At 47.9% G+C, this 22827-nt stretch overlaps 2 protein-coding genes across 2 annotated transcripts in view; one reads left to right on the plus strand and one right to left on the minus strand.

Moving 5' to 3' along the window:
* PRCC (papillary renal cell carcinoma (translocation-associated)) overlaps window positions 1–3410 on the plus strand; it is a 32342-nt gene extending 28932 nt beyond the window's left edge. Inside the window, exons 6-7 of the mRNA XM_006861607.1 lie at window positions 1517–1582; window positions 2950–3410. Coding sequence (XP_006861669.1) covers window positions 1517–1582; window positions 2950–3036 — 153 coding nt within the window. The 3' untranslated portion in view covers window positions 3037–3410. The remainder of the gene's footprint in view (window positions 1–1516; window positions 1583–2949) is intronic.
* A 6373-nt stretch (window positions 3411–9783) lies between these two features.
* On the minus strand, window positions 9784–19680 carry SH2D2A (SH2 domain containing 2A). Its single transcript, XM_006861736.1, is given in 9 exon segments — window positions 9784–9951; window positions 11141–11440; window positions 11612–11761; window positions 15316–15484; window positions 15654–15743; window positions 17342–17505; window positions 17507–17526; window positions 18901–19068; window positions 19647–19680. Coding segments are annotated over 9 exon segments (1263 nt in total).
* Between the last annotated feature and the right edge of the window lie 3147 nt (window positions 19681–22827).

Genomic DNA, 22827 nt, shown 5'->3' on the forward strand with positions numbered 1-22827 from the left:
GCACCAGCAAGGCCAAGGTTGAGGATTTGATTCCCTTCTTTTCCCTTACCCCCCGCCATTTGCTTTGCTTTGTTCTCTGGCCACAGATGGCCATCCTAGCCCCAGCCGTTTGTTTTAACTGAATGCTGGCGGTCATACGGGACAGAGCAAAGGATTGTGGTTAGATCAGCATAGATCCATCACTGTTTACTGGAAAAACCACTTAGGAGAGCAAGCTCTACTAACTGTGGGTTGAGAAGCATCTTCACATGGTAATAGCTATTGTTGTTAGTGTTCACTGTGGACCAGAGATGGAGTGGGATGTTTTATGTATGTCATCTTTAACTGTCACATTAAATGACATTAAATAACAGCAAGGAGGTAGAGTTTGCTATCTTCCCGACTCCCAAGTTTTCTTTCCACCACATCATTGTATTGGGCTAGATTTTGAAAAAGAGAAGAACAAAGATGTAATTTCTGTCCTCGAGTTTATAGCTGATTTGAGAAAGAGATTTAAGGACACTTGAGTGTGAATGAGTACAGCGCAGATTGATTACCTAAGTGCTGAGGAGACTCCAGAGAGGAGTGTTGGGAGTTGGGTGGGGCTGATTAGGAAGCTTCTAGTCTGGCACAACACAGGCAGAGGACAGAAAAACCGCAGAAGGGAAGGCCAGACCGATATAGACTCTAACAGTAAATCATCTGCATCAAAGTTGGGTTAGGGGTTCCATGCAGTTGTGGGTGGAGGCTGGACGATTGAAGAGAGGTGGAATGAGCATTAAAATTCTAATTCCAGGGAAGCTGCTGGCACTTAACTAGAACTGGGGGAGGAGGGGTTTCAGCCAAAGGTAATTAGTGAGAGAGCTTGGTAAGCACTATGTTGGAGACATGCTAGACATCTGGCCCAACTAGGGAGAAAGAGAACGAGAGATGAAGAGGATTGAAGGGGGAGATGGGCTGTGTGAGGGCTGCTGTTCTTAAGTGTTGTCTAGTTGATTCCCACCCATAATGACCCTGTATAGGGTTTCCAAGGAGCAGGTGGTGAGCTTGAACCACTGACCTTGCAGTTCAAACAGCTTTAGCCACAGCACCACACCAGGACTGTGAGGGGCTGTAGAGAGGGTCAAAGACCACCTGTGCCCTGGCACGTAAATTCTTTTAGACTGACTACAGGCAGTAAGACTGGTATCAAGTGTCAACCGGACTTGGTGCTGGGGGGAGGGAGAGGTTACCAAAGAAATACAAGACACAGTCCTGACCTCAAAGTATTTCCAGCCTAATGGGGATATTAGCAGGCTATTTCAGGCAAATATTCTGTGTTTGGGTTTTTTGCATAATGGCTGTAATAAAAAAGTAACTTTTGTAAGTTACACAGACATAAAAATAGCCCCAAGCTGATTCCCCACCCCAGGATTTCAGATGTGTTGTTGAATTCCCGATCCCCAACTTTGCATATGTGGCTGGGCACAGGGTGGGCACAGGGGAAGCATCTGCATTTCATCCTTTGGGTTAATGATTGTGTTCTCTTCCCTTACAGAAGAAAGGTGAGCAGCCAACAGGTCAGCAGCGGCGGAAACACCAGATCACGTACCTGATTCACCAGGTGAGAGGGTTGAGGGCCCCTGGAAACCTGGAAATATGAAGGGTGAGATTTGGACTATAAATTGGGGACCAGTTTGGAATAGGAGTCCTCCCCTGGTTTTCTGTGTGGCCACTAGGCGGGGCAATATCCCTCAGGATTATCATATTCCACTTCAACCTCACTGGTGCTTAGAATAAACTCAGTAAGTGAAAATTCAGTATTTGTTTGGATAAGTATAATTTAAGAAGAGGATGAAATGGCTTATCATAGGATTCTTTTAACTAGTGAGTTTATCTAGTAATTAAAAAAAATTTTTTTTGGTTCATCAAATTTTAGCAAAATGTCTACCCAGTGAAGAGGTTGGTTTTGTATGCACCACAACTGTGACAAAAAACAGCAACACATAATTCAAAAATGTCTTTTAGAATTAGAAAATGTCTTGATACTATTTTTGATATAACTTGGCAGATTTCAGATTTTCATTCAATCACTGAACAAACATCTTTTTGAGGCCAACTGTACTAAATGCTATGAAAGATAGACATATAAGATGTGCCCTTTTCCCTGGGGGGTGTATATGCTCGGAAATGTCAGTGGTAAATGTTGCTTTCATCATCCTTATCATATCTTCACCTGCCTTCTCAGGAACTTCTTTGCAACCTTACCTTATCTTGTAATTTATAGGAAAAGGATCTAAAGTTAGGGTTTTTTAAAAACCCACACTCTTAATCTTCCCTTCCTTCTTTTTCCAGGGGAAATGAGCAAGCATCAGATAACTCTTGTGGGAGTAGTTTGGGGTGCTCTTATCTCGGGTGGTGTTTGTACATTTCTAGAAGGCAGAAGAGCTAGGAGTGGTCAGGATCAGAAGAGAGAAGTCAGTATTCCAGAACCTCAGTCATTTCACAGCACCAGTCATTTTAAAGTGGTGGGACTGTCTAGGCTACAACATACATTATCTTCAATGCCACAGCCAAAACGCATCTCCAGACTAAATGGTTGTTGGTGTATGCCAATGTTGGCCTGCCCAACTCTTTGAAACTGCCCCCTCTCACTCTGATGGTCAGGTATCCCAGGTTGCTAATCTTCGTATTCTTTTCAGATGCCAAATCTTGGTTTTTATGTATTCATTTCTTACATGAGTGTTTTGGTTTTAATTCTGGCAGAGAAAGGACCAGGACACTTGAGTCTTTGACTTGTTAGCTCCCCAAATACAGAATTTTTCTTTATGCTTCTGGGGTCTTCCCTTCTACTGAAGTGTGAGAGATTAGATCTTCCAAGTGATTTGTTTGCTGTTCTGGGAGAAAGATTTTAAATTGGGCAGTTCACTGAAGCAGATGGGAAATGTCTCTCAGAATCTCTCTTTGACTGCTCTCCCCTTCTTGCCACAGGCTAAGGAGCGGGAGCTGGAACTGAAGAACACCTGGTCAGAGAATAAGCTCAGCCGTCGGCAGACCCAAGCCAAATACGGATTCTAGGGCTCTGGAATGGATGGATTGCTCCCAGGATCTCCTGCCAGCCCAGCTTTGCCTCTGGGACCCCAGCTGCTGTCAGCCCAGGATCTCTTACCCTGAGAACCCAGCCCTCGCCTCTGCGAGAATGAACATATTTGATAGATTTTTTTCTTAACAATGTTAGAAAACTCAGCTCCTCCCTGTCTAGGAGCTAGCACAGACTCCCTAGTGTCGCCTCAGAAGGGGCCTCAAGTTCTTGGATGGGAGCTTTGCTCCCTGTTGGGTGTGATGACATGTTGACCCCGTGACCCCCCCGGCCCCCTGCCTTTCACCTTTTTATTTTTTTTTTTAAGCCAGGGAGGGATGTCTGCTGAAATAAAACATTCAGTCTGACAGACGCTGCCTACCCTTACCCCGTTCCTACTTTTTAGTGTGGCCTCCTTTCTCCATTATGGACTCTCTTCGTTTGTTATCCTGTCCCTTGATCTCAGTTTTTACCTGTGTAAAGCACCTTCCAAACCATTTTGAGCTGACTCAATTATTGCTTTCTATCTAAACTGGGGTTTGTGGCTATTTAAGACCCTGTAAGTTGTATATAAAACTTTATGTAGAAAGTGGTGGTTTTATCAAGGGCCTGTGATCCCCATATCTGGGAAGTATTGCTGATCTTGGGTGTCTCTGAAGATGGGAAAATTAAGGAAGTTCTTTTTATGGCATGAAAGAGTTGTTAGACATGATAGATTAAGTCCAGGAGAATGTATAATGGTGAATTGTCTGCCTCTAAAGATGATTACAATGCACAGTGGTCATCATTGGCCTGGACTGGTTTAGAAGCTTTGCATAGAGCTTGGGAGCTAGACAGATTTCTTTGGAGACATTTGGTTTCCTAGAAGGGCACGTTGGGGAAGGAAGATGGCAGTGTCTATAGACTCCAGTGAGCTATAGGACACTGTTGTGCCCAGAAGTGACCAGATCGAAGGCATGACTCCTTCTTCAGGGCAAGGTTCAAGTAGGGATGCGTGGGACACTGAACAGCATGCTAACTGTACTGTAAACCCACCACTAAATAGGTTACTAAAGTACCAGGACTCTAGTAGACTTTACTGTAGTAGCTTCCTGGAGGAAGGGCATTGAGGTGTTGACCTTAAGCATAGATACTCACCCGAACAGGAAACACTGGGAGGAATTCCTTCTGACCATCAGGTAACAGAGGCAAGGCTAAGTCCAGAGGAACAGTTTGAAGAGGTTTGTGGTAGGGACTTGGGGATGGGAAAGAAGATATAGAAGGGAGGAATCTCACCATATTTCTGGTTTTGTGTGTAGGGTAAGTCAAGGAGTCTGTTTCTCATTAAGTGCAAAGGAGGGTTTCATCACTTACAGGAAAACCACCCGCTATCTGAAATCTGACCTACTTCAGGTTGGAGCCAGACAGGGCTCCTGCTATCCCACAGGGACACTCAGGCTGTCATTGTCCAAATCACTGCATCCAGCCAGTCCTCAGCAAGGAGCATCACCCCTGCCACCACTTGCACAGACATGGGGCTCAGGAATGACACTTGCTCCTTAGGATGTCTTAGATGATGAAGTAGGCTCACCAAGGCCAAAGAGTTTGAGATATAGTAAGTCAGAAAGGCTTTCTTCCTGTATCTGATATACTATAGATGGCATCGCTTACCCCCTGGGTTGCCACATCCTGGGATTCATCGCTTCAACTTTCCTGTTTTAGGGGCATCCTCATGATGTAGCTGGATGTACTACTCTGGGTTAGGAGGCAGGAGATGGTGGGAGTGGATGGAATCAAGCTAGATATCTCTTACGAGTCCTCTTGCCTCCCACTTCCTTTGGTTCTGTTAGTAATTTAAACCACTTTTTAGTCCTATCAAAGATGACATTTTGATGACTGGAGTTTCCTGGTTGAGGGAAATGCTGACAGCCTAGTAAATAGACAGATGGCATTTAGACAATGAGTCCTGGCTAAGTGAAAGTTCTATGGCTCGAATAGGAGAAAGACGTAAACTTTTACAGCCTTGGAAACTCTGTGGGGGCAGTTTTCTCTCCTATGGGGTCGCTATGAGTTGGGATTTCCTGGAGGAAACTTCTGTTCTGATAAATAGCTTCAAATTCTGATCAAAAGAAGACAGGGATGAGGGAACGATATGCAGGAATAAGAAAAGATACTTGGCCAAGATTGGCATGGTAACAACAGCCAAGGGGCAGAGGAGGAGGGTGAAGACATTTTTCAGAAATGGATCCAAATGACCCTGAAAGATGTCAGGACTAGGGCAAAGCTCATGTGTGAAGGTTTGCACTGACCAGGACAGCAGAACTGAGGAAGCTGTGGTTCACCTGGATCAGACTTCTGTGTCAAAGTCACTGGCCCCTGGGGAGGGGCCCCAGCCAGGTCTTCACACTGACTTGGACTTGTCTGAGAAGTTACAGTATGTTGAGGAAATGATTAAAATTCTGTGGGGCTTGGAAGTGGTAAGGATGCTAGAACGCTCTTGTTGCCTGTTCTTATCTGTCCTTTACACAGTCCCCACAGGAATGTGTTCCCTTTACAGGAACCCGTCCCCTCCAGCCCCCCAGGAGGCTTCCCCCTTCTCTGCCCAGACCCCTTAGGGGCCTCCCGCTCCAGTGCAAAGCTCCATGCTTTCAAAACGAACCCTAGTGGTGCAATCGCCTAGTTAGCTGTGGGTTTTGGTTTGGGCTCTCAGGTGGGAACAGAAGTTCTTAGACTGGGAGAGGTAATATTGGGACAGGGCTTCAGTGTTGACTGGCCCTCAACTCTGAGCAGGTTCATGGGAGGTGATATACTGTATAATCGGGAAATCTCTCCCTGAGCCAGAGTTAGAGGTCATCTTACTGAACTGTTGGATTAGCTGAACAGGAATAACAGCCCTCAGAGCCAGCCATGGTGCTGAAGAGGCTGGACCTGGAGGGAAAAGCTGACCAAGCTGACCATAGGGAAACCTTTCATGTGCTCTGGATCGAGGAGAGGTTGTCCTTTCATAGATCTAAAGAGTGGGCTGAGCTCAATAAGGCCCTACCTGGAGGCCACAAGAGAGTATAATGACCATCAGCAGACTAAACAAGCTGAAAATGCCCTCCAGCTTCTGGCATGGGTGGCCTCTGGCTGGGGAGGTAGCCCCACTCAGCATAATCACCCCACATCTTTCAGTTGTGGCTTGGGAGTGAAATCAGCAGGATGTTAACTAAAGTGCCCATAGTTGTCAGGCCTGTCACCTCTGGTCTCCTAGGCTGAACCTGAAGTTGGAGCTTAAAAGAGAACTGGAATGGGTTCCATGGTGGGAGGACCTGAGGACAAGATTTGGGCTCCACCTACTTTTACCTCCAACTCCCTGTCACCTGGAAAAACCATAGACCATGTTTGGCTTCACAAGTGGGAAAGAATCAGACTCAAAATCAGCCCAAGGCTGAGTCCTATGAAGTGGAGGTCAGACATGCCTCCACCCTACAACCTTCTTTACCCTATTCTGACACCAACCATCCCTCCATAGCACTCTGCTTCACATCTGAGTTTGGTAACCCATTGCAATGGCCACACAGAACTCAACAATACTCACAATTATGGGGTTTATTAGGGAAGTGAACAGGGTACAATTCTCAGGATCAAAACCAACTCAAGACACCACAGTTTTCCGGTTAGGAATGCCTCTTGTCAGTCCGTAGGCACTCATTTTCACTCAGTCCATGGGCCTAGAACCCAAAGCTACTCTGTCTCTAAGCCCTTGCCTGTCATCACTGATTATCTAGGTCAGGATCTCACACTCTACTCATGCTCTTCCTTCTTGATGATCCTGGGACCTTCTGTCTCTGCTTCTGAGATGGCTCCTTTTAAACCTAACTGGAGGGCAAAACAAACCAGTTCCAGCCTTAGAGTCCTGTATACCATATTTGCATGCTCCTAGAGGAGCTCTGGTGTGACGCTGTGGGTTAATGCGCCAGACTGCAAAGCTGTTTGAACTGCAAGGTTGGTGGTTCAAGCTCACCAGCTGCTCCTTGAAAACCCTACACAGGGTCATTATGGGTCGGAATCAACGGCACTTCACAACACTTCACAATAACAGAGGAGTCCTGGTGTGGCGCTGTGGGTCAATGTACCAGGCTGCAAAGCCGTTTGAACTGCAAGGTTGGTGGTTCAAGCTCACCAGCCACTTCTTGGAAACCCTACACAGGGTCAATATGGGTCAGAACCAACTCAACTGACAGCGTTTTACAACAACCAAAGGTTGCACAGCTCCACAAGCAGCTCTCAAGTCCGTTTTGATGACACAAAGCTGGATTCTCTCACCATCCCTTTGGTGTGTCCACCCCATTCTGGGTGCAGCATCAGAGGGAGAGAAAGGGCTACTAGGACCCTCTCTAGCTGACTTTGTTCCTCCACAAACATCATCCGGGTAGATGTAGGCATTTCTGTGCTATCTCCCCTCTACCTCACTCACTGTCGTATGCTGAAGTCTCAATAAACCCCTTCTATTTTCTAATACCTCTCTCTAGCTGCTTAGTAAGACTCTTATTCTTTTTTGCCTTCCCCACCCCCATCCCAAGGGACCAACTCTGGGTGAGTACTCTAACTTTGAGACCTTTCTTGTACTTTGAGCCTCCTCCCTGATTTGGGTGAAGCCATCTGCTCCTCTTTCCTCAGCCTCCCTCCCCACCTTCCCCCTTGTTCAGGAAGGAGTTTAGACCTACAGACAGAAGGAAGTGGACCCCCAACTCTGTTGACTCAGCAAACATTTCTCCTTAAGCTGATTAGCACTGGAGTGGAAAGGAGGAGAATTTGCTAGTCACTGGAGCTGGCGCCTGAGCCAAGCTGGAGGTGGGGTGGGCATGTAGCAGCACCCAGGCTTAAGGAACAAGGCTTGAAAGGAAGGTCTGGAGGATTTCTGTGCCTCAGGCAGGTACAGGGCTCCCTTGCAGGGAGAGGGACCCTGTCAGGCATTAACTGCCTTGAATGAGATCACAGGATCTGTTTTTGCAGCCTCTTGGATGTGGCCCTTGGCATCAGTCAGGACCCATTCCCTCCTTGTCTCTCATGAGGCATCCATCCCCCTTCCCTGCACAGACCCCTCCAGGGCCAGATTCCTGCTCCAGTACAAAGCTCCACAGTCCGGGAAGAATCTGCATGGATGGGAACATGGGTACCCAGACCTGTTCTGAGCCATGGGGACTATCCAAGGGCAGACACAGCTGTGCTTCAGAAAGTCCCCAGTCCGAGGCAAATATAAGACACAGGACAGATTTTTTCAGGCGGCTGGAGCCCCAGAATATGGAGCTTTGCAGTGGAGCAGGTGGCTGGCCCTGAAGGGGTCTGGGCAGAGAAGGGGGAAGCCTCACAGAGGGACAGGGGAGGGAATGGATCCTGATGGAGGCAGAAGGCTGAATGAAGCCCAAGAGGCTGGGAAAAAGAGTCCTGGAATCACTACAGGGAGGTCTTCACCCTCCTAAGGGGCTCAAATTGTCCCCCTCTGCAGTCCTGTGCTCAGCCACTCCACTTCCCTCCCTGACCCTCTTTCTCTACTAGCATCCCTCTGCTCCTGGCTACCTGCCCAGCCCACCCCAAGTAGGAAAGGAATGCTTTGCACAGTGATATCTGTATCCCTTGCCTTGGTGTCTTCCAGCCCCTAGTCCATAGATATGTCACCCTGCCTCCCACCCAATCAAATGTCTCTTAACCCCAGCGCCCCCTACTCCCCGCCCCCCCCCACCTGCAAAGGCAGTTCAATATCTTGCTTTCCACAATATGAGAGCGAGCCAGACACCGGCGAGCCAGACACCGAGAGAGCAGAAGCCTAGAGAACTTGGATCCCTGTGGGGGGAAGTGTTTGGTGATGATTTATTAGCCAGACAAGGATCAACAAACAAGTTCTAACATCTGTTCTCACCAAACCATTCCTCAGACAACAGCAGCATTGGACCAGGGCCCAGTCTCAAGGGCTCAGATGGCCAAGGAAATTAGACTCTGGGAGGAGAAACCAGGACAGCAGGAGCCAGCAGGGCCCTCCCAGCCCATTTCTTTGCCATCTTAGAGAACTGTCAAGCACTGGATCATCGGGTTCCTGGAGACTCTCAAAAGGGAACCAGTGAGTGTGTTCTCAAGAGGAAGTAGCCTTCACATTTGCTCTTCTGGCCTCCAGTTTTCTCTGGGGGACCCAGACCTGCCAGGGTCACAGGGCTAAACCTGGGATCCAAAGGAGAGGATCCAGCATCCAGGATCCCAAGCAGCAGCATTCTGAAAAGCAGTCAAATTTCCTATCTGAGGAAATCTCTGATGTTTCCTGTGAAGAAGAGTTAATGATAAGGAACAGAGCACTAAACCAGGGACATCAGGAAGCCAGGGTTCTAGTCCTTGGCATAGGCCAAGTCACTCTCCCTCTCTGGGTTTTATTTCCTGATCTGCACAGTGAGGTGACCATTAAGATAAAGTCTGCTGCTGATCCTCCTCCCTTCTGCCCTCATCCATAGCAGACATCACTAATCAATCAGTGTGTTCTTTTCTGCTGAGTTCAGATATGACCTTCACAGCCTTTCCAATGCAGCACTCTAGGCAGCCACAAACAATAGATTGAAGTTGGCATGCAAGGTGACACCTTTTTGCCATTCTTGCAACAGATGATGGCTGAAGTCCTTTCTAACTTTGATCACCTGCAGTTTGTTTCATCCATATTTCCTGACAAGGGTGCCCTAGTGTGTGTGAAGGTCTCTGTATTTGATATTCCAAGTTATCCTCCCCCAATTCAGACTTACCAGCTACTGAGGAGGTCCCAGGGGGAGCCATGTCTGTTCCTGATCCTGGAGCACTTGTTTAGAAAGGTTGTGGGGGAGGGTGTATACCCGAGGAGGCGGGGGCTGGTGAGGTAGGGGTGGAACTTGTCCAGTCCTAGAATTCTCAGAATGCAACTGTGGGCCACCTGAATTCTGGAGAGAGAAGGACAAGCCTTAAGTCACACCCTCCACCCCCTGCCTTTAGACCTACCTGAAGCCTCCAGGGTCAAGACTTCTGAACTTAACATACTGTGTGTGGCATGTAGACAAGCTCCTCTCAAGTCATTTATTCCACAAACACTTCCTGAGCACCTGCTGTATGTCAGCACTGTACAGGGTGCTTCAGATAAGTGTGCCCCAGTCCCTGCCTCACACTCTACTGGGGGGGTGGGGAGATGGGGTCCCAGGTGATAAATGATATGATAGGTGTGTTCAAAGCATAATGAGGATCTTTGTGATCAGGCCAGGGAAGTCTTTCCGGAAGAGAAGAAGGGTAAGCTGGCCAGGCAACTGTTTTAGAAAGACAACTCAAATCTTCCTTGGCAGACAGATCAGAAGTTGCAAGATTGGTAGCTAGGAGGCCAGGTAAGAAACTCTTGGGAAACCCTGGTAAGAGATGATTGGAACTTGAATTGGGGACAGGGAAAATATATTTAGGAGGAGACACAGAAATAATTTGTGACTTATGGGGGATGGAGAGGGAGCCCCTCAGCAGGAGTATGGGTGAGGTGAGCCAGTACAAGGGTTGAGGAGGGAGCCTGGGAGCCAGCAGGGAGGGAGATAGGGAAGGAGCTGATGGGAGCAGGAAAGCAGGATGTAGGTGGCAGAGGCACAAGGACCGGAAGTGGTTGGATTGGCCAGTGTGTTAAGATGAGGGATCCTCAGGTTGGGCAGAGAGGTATGCAAAATGGAGGGATGTGTGTGGAATTGGCTGGGGGCATGGGGTGGGCCTCAGGCAGGGCTGGAGAGGGAAGATCTAATGGATGAGGTGGGCACAGACCTCCTCTGCAGGTTCTGGTGAGGAAGGCTGAGGGGTGACCCTGCCTGGGACCTCTATTTTCTCTTTGAAGTAGGAGGGGATGATGTGCTGAGAAGTGGAGGGGGTGCTGTGATGGGGGCTTAACAAAAATGGGGCAGATCTGTGACATGGGAAGAGGGAAGGAGAGAGCAGTCTCTAGGCCTGGAAAAAAATTGAGCATAAAGCTGGCAATTGAGGATGTACTCTCCCGCCCCCTCAGCCTCTGACCTCACTGTGATACAAGTGTCCAATCAGTCCTCCTCAATCTAGTTTTCAGGAACTCCTCCTTCTTGTAGTCTAAAGTTTTCCTTCAACTTCATTTACCTGGCCTCCTGGGACAGGCCTGGACCGGCATTTCCGTAGGCCCAAATGCCCCACGATGGGCTGAGGACCCTCACCCCCTGAGGGCCCCTCCACCTCAGCATAAATGTTGCTTGGGGCTTCCCCGGGGCTGCCCCGGCCCATAGCGTAGAAAGCTATGGGCTCATCAAGCTCCTGGTAGATGGGATTGGAAGGTTTGGGAGGCGGGGCCGGGAGGGGTCGTGGAGCCGGGCTTGCGTAGACATCAGGGGACAGCCGAGGTTTGGCCGGGATGGGAGGTTTGGGTCTGGGCGGCTGGGACCTCTAGGAGAGAAGGCGAGGCAGGTAGGAGAAACGGGTCAGTGCAACTGAGTCAAGACCAGAGCCTGAACCTAAGCTAAAATGAGGGTTCTCCCCTTTTGAGCCTCTCACAGCATCCCCACCCTCTCTCCGCCTCAGACCCCGCCTCCTCCTTCCCCAACTCCATCACAGTACCTCCTTTGACTCCCCGGTCCCTTCTTTCTGCCGTGGGGTTGAGGCCTGTCCTTGTTTGAGGATTGCACTATATTGAGGGTTTGGGTTCTGGATTTTGCTTTCAGAGTCTGTTTCTTCAGTTCTCAAGGAAAGTCCTGCGGGCTCAGGAGTCTGCTAGGAAAGGAGGAGATCTTAGAGACTTGGTGCAGGGGTGTTCCAGAGGCAGGTGTTCCAGGAGAGCAAAATGACTAGGTCCAAGTGGAGGATGAGGGTCCGGGAGGCACAAAACTTTGGCTTGGGTTGGGGTCTGGGTTCCCTGGGTTAAAAAGGGAAGGTGGAGAGGGCAAGAAGCAGGAAAAGGGGAGGGGGGGTGTAGTGGTAGCTCTGGCCTCAAACCTTATCTAGTATTACATTTAATTTCATTAGGAACACAAAGCTTGCTCCCTCAGTCTCCATTTGTGCTTGTGGTTGTAAAAATGCAACAAGGCTTTAGAAGTCTTTAGCCTAAAACATTTCACAAGGAGAGGATCTTCATAATTGTGCCTGAGGTGTTTTTATGTTTTTGTTTTTGTTTTTCCCCAGATGCTTGGGTCTGAGTGAAGTTGTCCCCTTCTATGTCTTTATGGGTGTTGGCTGGTGTATGTGTGTATACTTGAGGTTGTGCATTTGCCCCATAAGCCGAAGTCTCTGTGGATCCCCTCATGCTGCCAAGGGCATACCTGAGATCCCTGGAGAAGCATACGCTATGGAGATCTAAGCCAGATTTTTTAAGGACCAAGTGACAGCCCCAGGAGAGTCTTAGGTTACTTCCTACAGTAAGTGTGCTTTTAGCCCAGCCTTTAGCCCTAGGTTCATGAATGTTTGTCACATGCCCACTGCTTCTGGTAAACTGAAACACCAGGGCTCAAATTAAAGTCACAGAACTTTCTTTGTGTTTCTGCAACACATCAAGTGACTATCTCCATATAAGGCACTACAGGCTTCCTGGGGCCAAAATTCTTTCAATCTTCTTAACCCCTGTCCTTTTTTCGACATGCCCTTTATAAATAAAAAGCAACATCTCCACCCTGCTTCTAAAATAGCACTGTAAAAGTCAACTTTTAACACCCTGGCTTCACTCCTTCACTCCCCACATCTAATCAAACACAGACCTTGCTCTTATACTGTCTAATAGTTCTTACACCTGCCCATTCCTCTCCATGCCCACAGCCAATGCTCCAGTTCAGGCTTTCATTCCCCGCTCAGTGAAAAGGATTGATCTTACAGAAACTATCCTAACAATCTTTCAGTGTCTTCCAGATGCTCACAGGATAAAGCTTAGTTACAAGATCCTTTATGGCTGAATCCATAGAGCCTCCTACCTCTACCATTCTCCCTCCAGCTCCCTCAGCTCTGGCTGACTTCCCCTCACTCCCAGGATTCCCTATGCCCCATTCCCGATGCTTGGGAAACTTTAGGTACCTGCCTATCCTCATAGCATTCCATAGAAGAATTAATTGCCCACAGGCACTATCCCACTTCTTGATGGGTACTCCAAACTGTTCTTGTCAAGATCACCAATGACCTCCTTTTTGCTAAATCCAATGATCAATTCCTGACCGACCGTCACTTCCTCTTCCTTGACTCACTTGGCTTCTGGTTTTTTCCTCTCTCTGGCTGCAGCTTCTCAATGTTCTTTGGAAGTTCCTCTGCATTTCTGCAGACTTGAAATTCTGGAGACTTGGTGGTCTTCTATCTACCCTCAGTTCCTGGGTGATTTCACCTTTCCTGAGGGCTTTAGATTCCATCTACCTGCTGATAACTCCCATAAGTTTCTCTCTAGGCCACACCTCTGTCCCAAGCTTCAGATTTGTGTATTCCACCTGCCTATTTAGCATCTCCATTTGGATGTTGAATGGACACCTCAAACAGCGCAAAATGAACTTCTCCTCTAACCTCCCTGATGACTTGCCCCTCCTATAGCCTTCCTGGTCTCAGTGAATAAACAACAACTCCTCACCCATTCCTGAAAAAGTCTGTCAGTTTCACATTCAATTTCAGCAGATTCAGCATTCCACCCTTTTCAAACCTCTACATTCATTACTCTTATCCAAGTCACCATCATTTCACCTGACATTTTATAGTATCTTCCATATGATTATCTTGCCCCTCCCAATTCTGCTCCTCAGCTTATAACTCTCTAGTGCCATTTTGCCACGTGCAGAATAAATTCCTAAATCCTTAGGGGAGTCTACAGGGTCCCCTCTTGCTACCTTTCTGATCTCATCTCTTAGCTCTCTACTCTCAGTCACCTAGCTGGCTTTATTTGTTGTTGTTGTTAAGTGCCATAAAGTTGGCTCCAACTCATGGTGACCCTGTATAGGGTTTCCAAGGAGCTGCTGGTGGATTTGAACCACTGATTTTACTCTTATTATTATTCATCAGTGGAGTACAGGACTGCTAACTGCAAGGCTGGCAGTTCAAACCCACCAGCCTTTAGTAACCCTATATAGGTGGCTATGAGTTGGAACCAACTTCATGGTACTTAACAACAACAACATTATTACTCAAACACATCAAGCATCTTCCTACTCAGGGCCTTTGCATCTGCTATTCCCTCTGCCTGGAATGCTTTCTCCCTGGTCATCTAAGGATCCCTCCCTTACTTCATTTAGGCCTCCATTCAAATATCCCCTTATTAGAGTGGACTTACCTGATAGCCCTATATAAAATACCTCTCCCTTTTTACTTTTATCACCGCTGGTTTTTTTTTAGTCTTACTTATCATTTCCTGATATATGTTTTATTTATGTTTATGTGTCTATCTTATTTTGGAGTCCTGGTATGGTGCTGTGGGCTAAAGCACTGGACCACAAGGTTGGTTTGAACCACAGGGTCAGTGATTCAAACTCACCAGCCGCTCCTTGGAAACCCTATATGAATTGGAACTGACTGATGGCACTTAACAACAGCAATCTTACTTTACGTATTCATTGTCCTTCCATTAGAATGTAAGCTCCGTGAAGGCAGGGATATTTGGTGCTGTGGTTAAAGCACTAGGCTGCTAACCAAAAAAGCCAGTGGCTTCCCCGAGGGAAAAAGATGTGGCAGTCTGCTTCTGTAAAGATGTATCGACTTGGTAACCCTATGCAGCAGAGTGTCCTGTGAGTCAGAAGTGACTACAGCAGTGGGTTTTTTTTGTTTGTTTGTTGTTCTTTTCCTGTATCCAGAACCAAGCCTGGCACAGGTAGCCTGGGAGAACTGCATGAACTCCCTTAAGGAGACACTTCTTGACACTATACCCCAAGTGAGCTAAATGACACCCCACCTTGTATTTCCCCTCACCACACCCTCCACACTTGATTCCTATGAACTGTTTAACTTTGTGTGAGTTTGAGACCACTTGTCTTATTCACGGCTCAATTCTCAGGGCCAGCCAGCTCCTGTCAGATGGTAGGCCCTCCAAAAATGTCTCTAAATGTACTTTAAAATGGACTGTGTGCCCCTCCTGTCTTAGCGTGGCTGGGCTGGTCTCTCTAGAACCGGTCCCCAGCACTCATCTTAATCCACTGGCTTCCCACTGAGATGTATAGCCAAGTGAGGCATGGCTGAACCATCTACTGGGATGAGAAAGTGCCTGGGCCCCCGCGGTCCCCTAGCCTGGGTTCTGTCTGGGTGAGGAGGGGAGCTGGCCTGAATCCTTGATGGAGGGGTTGTCCTCCGGTTAAGGTGGAGGAGGGGCGTACCTGGCGGGCACAGGGTTCGGTGAGCTTTTCTCCGTAGGGGCTGAGCGGGCACGCAGTGTAGTGTCGCAGCAGGTCCTGCAGTCGCGCGTGGGCGCTGTCCTCGCCCAGCACCACGTGGCGACCGTCCCCGAGCTGGGCCAGTAGAAAGTGGCGGCAGCAAGTCCGGCTCCTGGAAGGCCGTTTCTCCTCCTTGGTCAGGGCTACCAGCGTAAGACGCGACCCCTCCCCCACTTCCTTCAGGGTCTCTCACCCTACGCCATCCCAGGGACTCCCAAGGGACTGGGCGAAGAAACCCCTCCACGCCTTTCCTGTTGGGAGCCCGAAGCGTCGCCCCTCACCTGTAAGTCAGCACAAAGGTAATGGCGCTCTCGCTGAACCGCACCAAGAAGCATCCCTGAGGCTTGGTCTCAAGCAGTCTTTCGGCCTCCCTTTGAGTAGAAGGGACAGAAAGAACCCTGCTTAGACTCTCCTGGCTTCCCCCCTTGTGTCCCTGGAGTTCCTGGGGGCCCATCCCAACCCAGTGTGCTGAAGTGGCTTACAAAGGACCAGAGTGGAGATGGAGAAAGAGAGGACGTCAACACTGTACTTTGCTGCAAAGACTGGGGGTGGACAGAGGCTAGGGCCCCACTCAGGACACAGGAGGCTGGGTGGCCTATCACCAGCCCTGCACTCTCCCCTCTCCCCAATTTGCATCCTGAATGGGCATCCTGAAGGGGTTGGGGATGCAGCAACAGGAAAGGTAGTTAGACTTGTCTATTTCAGAATTCCCGAAGTGAACTAAGAGATACAAGGGCAGCAAGTCTGAGAAATAAAGGAGAGGGAGAAGGACGGAGCATAGAGAGAAGAAAGAGGAGAGGGCTGGAAAGAACCAGAGATAATGATGGAGTAAGTGATAGAGGGTCGTTATGGGTCGGAATCCAGTCAACAGCACTTAATAAAAACAACAAAGTGATAGAGAGAGAGATAACAGCTGTTATTATTAGGTGCTATTGAGTTAGTTCTAATTTATAGTGACCCTACTATGCACAATAGAACAGAACACTGCTCAATCCTGCACCATCCACACAATTGTTATGTTTCAGTGCAGTGTTACTGCTGTTGTCAGTCCATCTTATTGGGGGCCATCCTCCTTTTTGCTGGCCCTCCACGTTATTAAATAAGATGCCCTTCTCCAGAGACTGGTCCTTCCTGACAACATAGCCACGGTACAAGAAATGAAGTCTCTCACTTCTAAGGAGGATTCTGGATATACTTCCTCCCAAACAGATTTGTTTATTCTTCTGGCAATTCATGGTACTACTAATAATTTCTTAATTTAAATGCATCAATTCTTCTATGGTCTTCCTTAGTAATGGTCCAATTTTCACATGCATATGAGGTGATTGAAAATACCATAATTTGGGCCACGTTTACCTTAGTCCTCAAAGTGATGTATTTGCTCTTTAACACATTAAAGAGATCTTTACAGCAGATTTATCTAATGCAGTATGTCATTTGATTTTTTTGACTGCTGCTTCCATGAGAGACACAGAAGCAGAAAACATGAAGGAGGGGGGCCTTAAAGATAGGAGGATAATGAGGAAACTAAGGCACAGAGACTGTTGGATTGGTGGTGGTGGTTATGTGTCATGGAGTTAGTTCCGACTCATAGCAACTCTGTATAGGGTTTCCGAGGTGGTAAATCTTTACAGGAGCAGAAAGCCTCATCTTCTGCAGAACCATTGGTAGTTTCAAACTGCTGACCTTGAGATTAGCAGCCCAACTCACAACCAATACACTACCAGAGCTCCTTGGAAGCCCTATACAGGGTCGTTATGAGTTGGAACCAACTTGAACACAGCAAAGCTCCTAGAGCTCCCAGTTACACCCCCGTGTGTGTGTGTGTGTGTGTGTGTGTGTGTGTGTGTGTGTCCCCAAACACGGAGATGCCTTAGTGAAAGGGCTAGGCGGTGGGAGGTGGGAGTGTAGGGTTAGTCTGCCTGGATTGGCTGTCCCTCTCTGGACCTGTTTCTCTTCTGTGACTCACCTCCGGGTGATGAAGCCATGGAACCAAGTGGGGGCTGCCCCGTGTTGCAAGAGCCAATGGGCCTGGGTTTTCTGGAACCAAGCCCGGGTCTCGGCCTGTAGGGTCAAGCCTTCTTCCCCAAGTACATCCTCAGCCTTTCCAGCTCCTTCTGAACTGGAGGCAGCCCTCCGGGCATTGAGAGACACCTGCTAGAGAGAAAGTCCAAGGAGGGAGAAGCAATCATGATTGGCAGGTCTTCTTAACTCCAAACTAGTCATCCTCATGCCCAGTGTATCCTGGGTATGGGGTGGAACACTTCCCCCCACCACTGGTTGTCTATTGTAGGATGTAGTTGCCCAGAAAGTCCTTCTCAAGGTCTAACTTAAATTCTGTCTTCAGCTCTTAACTATTTTAGCTTCTAGCAGGGCTTTGAACCAATTCTTCCTAGTAGGTGCAATTGTGGTCAGCAAAGCACAACTAGAACACACTTTAATTTGTAAAATATGGGTGTGCCAGAACGATAACTGGAATAGGAAAAATTATGGGTTGACACCCTGCTAGAAATGTAATCTCCCTCTTAGAGAACAAGGGCAGTGTGTGTATTGCGTAGCAACCAAATCTCTTGATTGCCAGAGGAGGAAACAGTGGTGGCCGGCTCAAAGATGGCTGTCACTTTGTGTGTCCCGATCTATGGTACTGGCTGTGATCTGATCTCTCACATCAGACTCCTGAAAGAGCTTACTAGGCCTCTTCTAAGTCTCCCATTACAGAGCTTCAACCTATCATTTTTCCTCTACCAGTTATTGTCCCAGTACACCCACATTTTACACAGTCAGGTCTGTTTCAATTTCACTGTGTCAGCCATAACTGAACTAGGAAGAACTGGTTAGAAGTCCTAGTTTCCAAAGAATCTCCTTCCATTTCCTTTTGGGCCACAGGACCTTTAATCCAATAGCATCAAGCTGGTAAACAGCTTAAATGGGGACAAGACAGGAAACAAAGACTTCCAGAGGGGCTAAAGGTCATTCCCAGACCTGGGAGATGAAGGGAACCCGTTATGAGGGAAGGTTCCTGTTGACAGTAAGCGATATTGAAGCTGAGTTGAAAGAAGGATTTGCTATCCACTGGGAGGGATGAGGGAAGTCCTAGTGGTGCGAATGGCTGCTAATCGAAAGGTTATAGGTTCAAGTCCACCCAGAGGTGTCTTGGAAGAAAAGCTTGGTGATCTACTTCTGAAAAAAAATTATTGGAGCCCTATGGCGCACAGTTTCTATTCTGAGAGCTATACTGGTTTGGAAGGATGAGAATTGAGAGGAGACATGAAATACAAGGGACAAATGCAGGCCACTGACATACATTTATAGGTAATTTCTTATTGGATGAAATGTACTATTACCTATTAGACCGTGTACACAGTCTGAGCTTTCCAGGACCAGAGAAGCACTGTGTGGATGAGGGCACAGCTCAGCAATGAAGTAGCTTCTTCCTTTCTCCATCCCCTCCCTCGACTCCCCTATCCTTGTCCACAGCTCCAGACCACTCCTGCTCTGTCTTCTCATTGTCCATCTGTAAACCTTCACCCAAGGAAGGGTGGGAGCAGATGAAGGGGCTGCATTCCACCAAGTTTCCACTCACCAAAGCCTTGATAGCCAGAGCCCTGGGGCTGGGCTGGGTCTCTTCGGCCTCCAGAGTCTGGGATCTGGGCTGCAGAAGCATGTCCAAGTCCTGGCAGCTCCTGCTAGTCAAATCTGTAGATAGGGAGATGTTGAAGGCTGGGCCAGGGGGTTTAGTGGCTTCCTGTCAGTATAAAGAAGACTGCTGGGGTTTCTCAATGAAGGATTGTCTTTCCCTTTGCCTCTGAGAAGGGATCAGGAGCAATACAGGAGGGACAGCAGAGACATCTCTCAGGATTGAGGAGTAAGGAGCCAAGGAGACTCTGAAGGGCTAATGCTGTTAGCGAGGGACTGTCCGGGAGCTGAGAGCCAGGAAGAAGGATCTGGGAACTGAGCTGGCCTTTTGGTGGCCAGGAAGTCCCACCATCAGGGAGGCAGATCTCTTCTGGTCCAGGGCCCTCCTTTCTTTTTCTTCCTCCCAGCTCCCTTCTCTTTAACAAGCATTCAACAAATCCTGTTGGTTCTCAGGGATGAGTGGACCTGGAGCCATGGAAGAGGGACTGTGGATGCCCTGACAGTCACCCTTGCCAGCTCAGACTTGAGGTGAGGGGCTCTCATCTCTGAAGTGTGAGCTCAAATCCAGGAAAGACAACAGGGGTGTTGAAGGGTGTCCTAATGTTCCCTCTCCCCACATTCTTACACTTTCCACTTACCTTGGGGACTTATCTGAGCAAAGGGGAGCTCCATGGGAGCAGCCTAAGAAGGAGGCCTCTGAAGGAGGCCTCTGAACAGGGTGTGTGTCTGTGCTCTGGAAAGGTGTGCATACTCAGCAACTCATCTTTCCCCAACACCCGGACCCAGGGGCAGGAAGTGTCGTTTCACCCACAGCTCTAGCCCCAACAGAGATCAGACGTCATGGAAAACCTTAAGAAGGTTGTCCCTCCCCCCAGGAAGCCAGGCAACTGAAGGTGATGGTGGGTGGCAGATAGTTGTTTCACTCTTGTGTTTGGGTGTTGGGAAGTCCTCATTGCTATCTGACCTCCATTTCTCTTGATTTCTTTCTCTGCTCCCTCACCCTAGTCTGGGACTTCTTTTTTTCTGTCTCTAGGTTTTTGCTTTCTCCCTGGAAACTCTCTTGCCCTGGCTCATGGTCTGTTCTGAGCAGTGGGAATGGAAATACCAACCTCAGAAGGATCAACTTATAGATGCCCAGAACTCTTCAAGATTCATATTGGGGGTTATTCTCTGAGTGCACATGAAGAGGAGAAGGGCAGGGCTGCAGCAAGGAAGGATGTGGGCCAGACTTCTGGAAGGACTTTCTGGGGTCACAATAAAAACTGTTGAGATGCGGAGTAGAGAGGTGGGGAGTAGAGAGATAATGGAGTTGGGCTGGGACAAAGTCAGGCAATTCTGTAGAAAAGGAAGGGAAGCTATCTTCCAACTAAGCAGAAAACAACCCCAGCCTGTTGCCTCAAGTCTATTCTAACTCTTAGCAACTCTATAACAGGCTTTCCAAGGCTGTCATCTTTACAGAGGACTCCTGATATGCACTATAGGGTCAGCACTGGACTGGGAACCACAGGGTGGGCAGGTCAAACCCAACAACTGCTCCTCAGAAACCCTATACAGGGTTGCTATGAGTCGGAACCAATTCAGTGGCACTTAACAACCACAGCAGTCTTTACAGAAGCAGATAGGCACATCTTTCGCCTGCATAGAGGAGAGTGGGCTCAAAGCACTGACCTTTCAGTTAGCAGTTGAGCACTTAATTGGTACACCACCAGGGCTCACTACCAATTGTTGTTGTTGTTGTTATGTGCTGTGGAGTCGATTCTGACTCATAGCGACCCTGTACAGGGTTTCCAAGGCTGTAAATCTTTACGGGAGCAGAAAGCCTCATCTTTCTCCTGCGGAACAGCTGGTAGTTTCGAACTGCTGACCTTGAGGTTCGCAGCCCGATTCGTAACCACTACCAATTAAGCAGTTGTTAATATGACACTCTTAAGGAAAATCACTAGGCAACAAGGTCAGTTTGAACTGCAAGGTCGGCTGTTCAAACCCACCAGCCACTCCTCTGAAAGTCTATACATGGTCACTATGAATTGGAACTGACTTGACAACACTTAACAACAACAACTTAATAGTTATTATTAATGACATCAACACTAATGTGTTAAACTTGCAGAGTGCTTATAGTCCTCCTTACACTAGAAGACCAATCCTATATCTTTCTCATTTGGGAAAAGAATGCATTCTCTCCATTTTCCAGAAGGTTAAACTAGAGTTGAGAGTTCAGTGCCTTGGCTAGGGCCTGTCTTTCTGTTATTTTTTTCTGGCGACTCTATGTATTCCTTCCATCTTCTTCTTTTTTTAACTTTTTATTGTGAATTGGTGGAGTCCTGGTGTGGTGCCATAAGATAAGCATTCGACCTCAAGGTTGGTTTTAACTGCAAGGTCGGTGTTTCAGACTCCCCAGCAGCTCCTCGGAAACCCTATACAGGGACGCTATGAGTTGAAACCAACTCGAAGACACTTAACAACAACATTGTTTTGGCCAGGGCCTTCCAGTGTCTGAAGTTGGCACAGAACTGGGACTAGAAACCAGAGTTCTTTTCACCATGATTTAGGCTAAAAATCCATGATTGTGCCAGGCACTTTTCTTGGGGCCAAGAATCCAGAAAGAAAAAGGGTTTTGTCTTTGTCCTCAAGATGTTAGGTGGAGGAGCTATATTTGCCTGCAGATACTTTCTAAAGATGTTATTGTTATTAAGTGCCGTTGAGTGGGTTCTGACTCATAGTAACCCTGTATAGGGTTTCTGAGGAGTGGCTGGTGGGTTGAACTACTGACCTTGTGGTTCAAACCGACCTTGTTTTCTAGTACTTATCCTACAGTGCTATACCAGCACTCCTAAAGATTGTTGTTGTTAAGTGCCGTCGAGTTAGTTCTGACTTATAACGACCTTGTATAGGGTTTCCAAGGAGCAGCTGGTGATTTGAACTGTTAACCTTGCGGTTCTAAGTCCAGTGCAGATCCTACAGTGTTATGCCAGAAGTCCCTCGTAAAGATAGTGGTGAGTTAGTGGTATGGACTGGTAGCAGTCGTGTTGCACCTAGTTTAACTTCAGTGGTGATAAGAATCAGCATCAACCCAAAGCTTGATTCCTGTGAGGTAGAGGTTAGACAGGCTTCCACCCTACAACCTTAAACCATTTCGGATACCAGCCATCTTCCCCATGGCATGCTCGACTTCTCTGCTACAAAAAAAGTGTTACCAAAAAAATAAGTTTGTTACAAAACTCACAGACCATACTCACGGTTGTATGGTTTATTAGGGAAGTAGCATGGTTCAGGATCAACAGGCTACATACAATTCAGGGTCAGGGTCAGGAAGCACACAGGCAGCCCTCCCAGCTTCTCTCGGCCATGCAAGCCAACAAGCACTTCTCCCTGCCATGCACATCCCCTCTCAGCTGTGCAGGCTTTTTCTTGTCCCCCTGATAACAGGCCTCTTTGTCCCCTGTTCTGTTCGGCGAGTGTTACAGCTCTTTTAGCTCCTCTGACAAGTGTGTGGAGGTACTCCATCCTAGCAGCAAGCCTCCTGCCCAAAGACACTCAGTTCTATTACTCCGTGGGCCAGGAAGCACACCACGTCATCTTGAACTGGTCTCCTGGTTTTGGAGTTCTGGATTTGGAGTCCTGTGGGATAAGGCAATGGACCACAAGGTTAGTTTGAACCACAAGGTTGGTGGTTCAAATTCACCAGCCTTGTGGTTCAAACTAACCTTGTTTGAACTGTATACGGAAACCGTATACAGGGTTACTGAGTCAGAATCAACTCAAAGGCATTTAACAACAACAAGCCCCAGTGTTACAATTCTCAATACCTCTTAGGTC

This window comes from Chrysochloris asiatica, unplaced genomic scaffold (genome assembly GCF_000296735.1).
Source record: "Chrysochloris asiatica unplaced genomic scaffold, ChrAsi1.0 scaffold00042, whole genome shotgun sequence".
Taxonomy (NCBI): Eukaryota; Metazoa; Chordata; class Mammalia; order Afrosoricida; family Chrysochloridae; genus Chrysochloris; species Chrysochloris asiatica.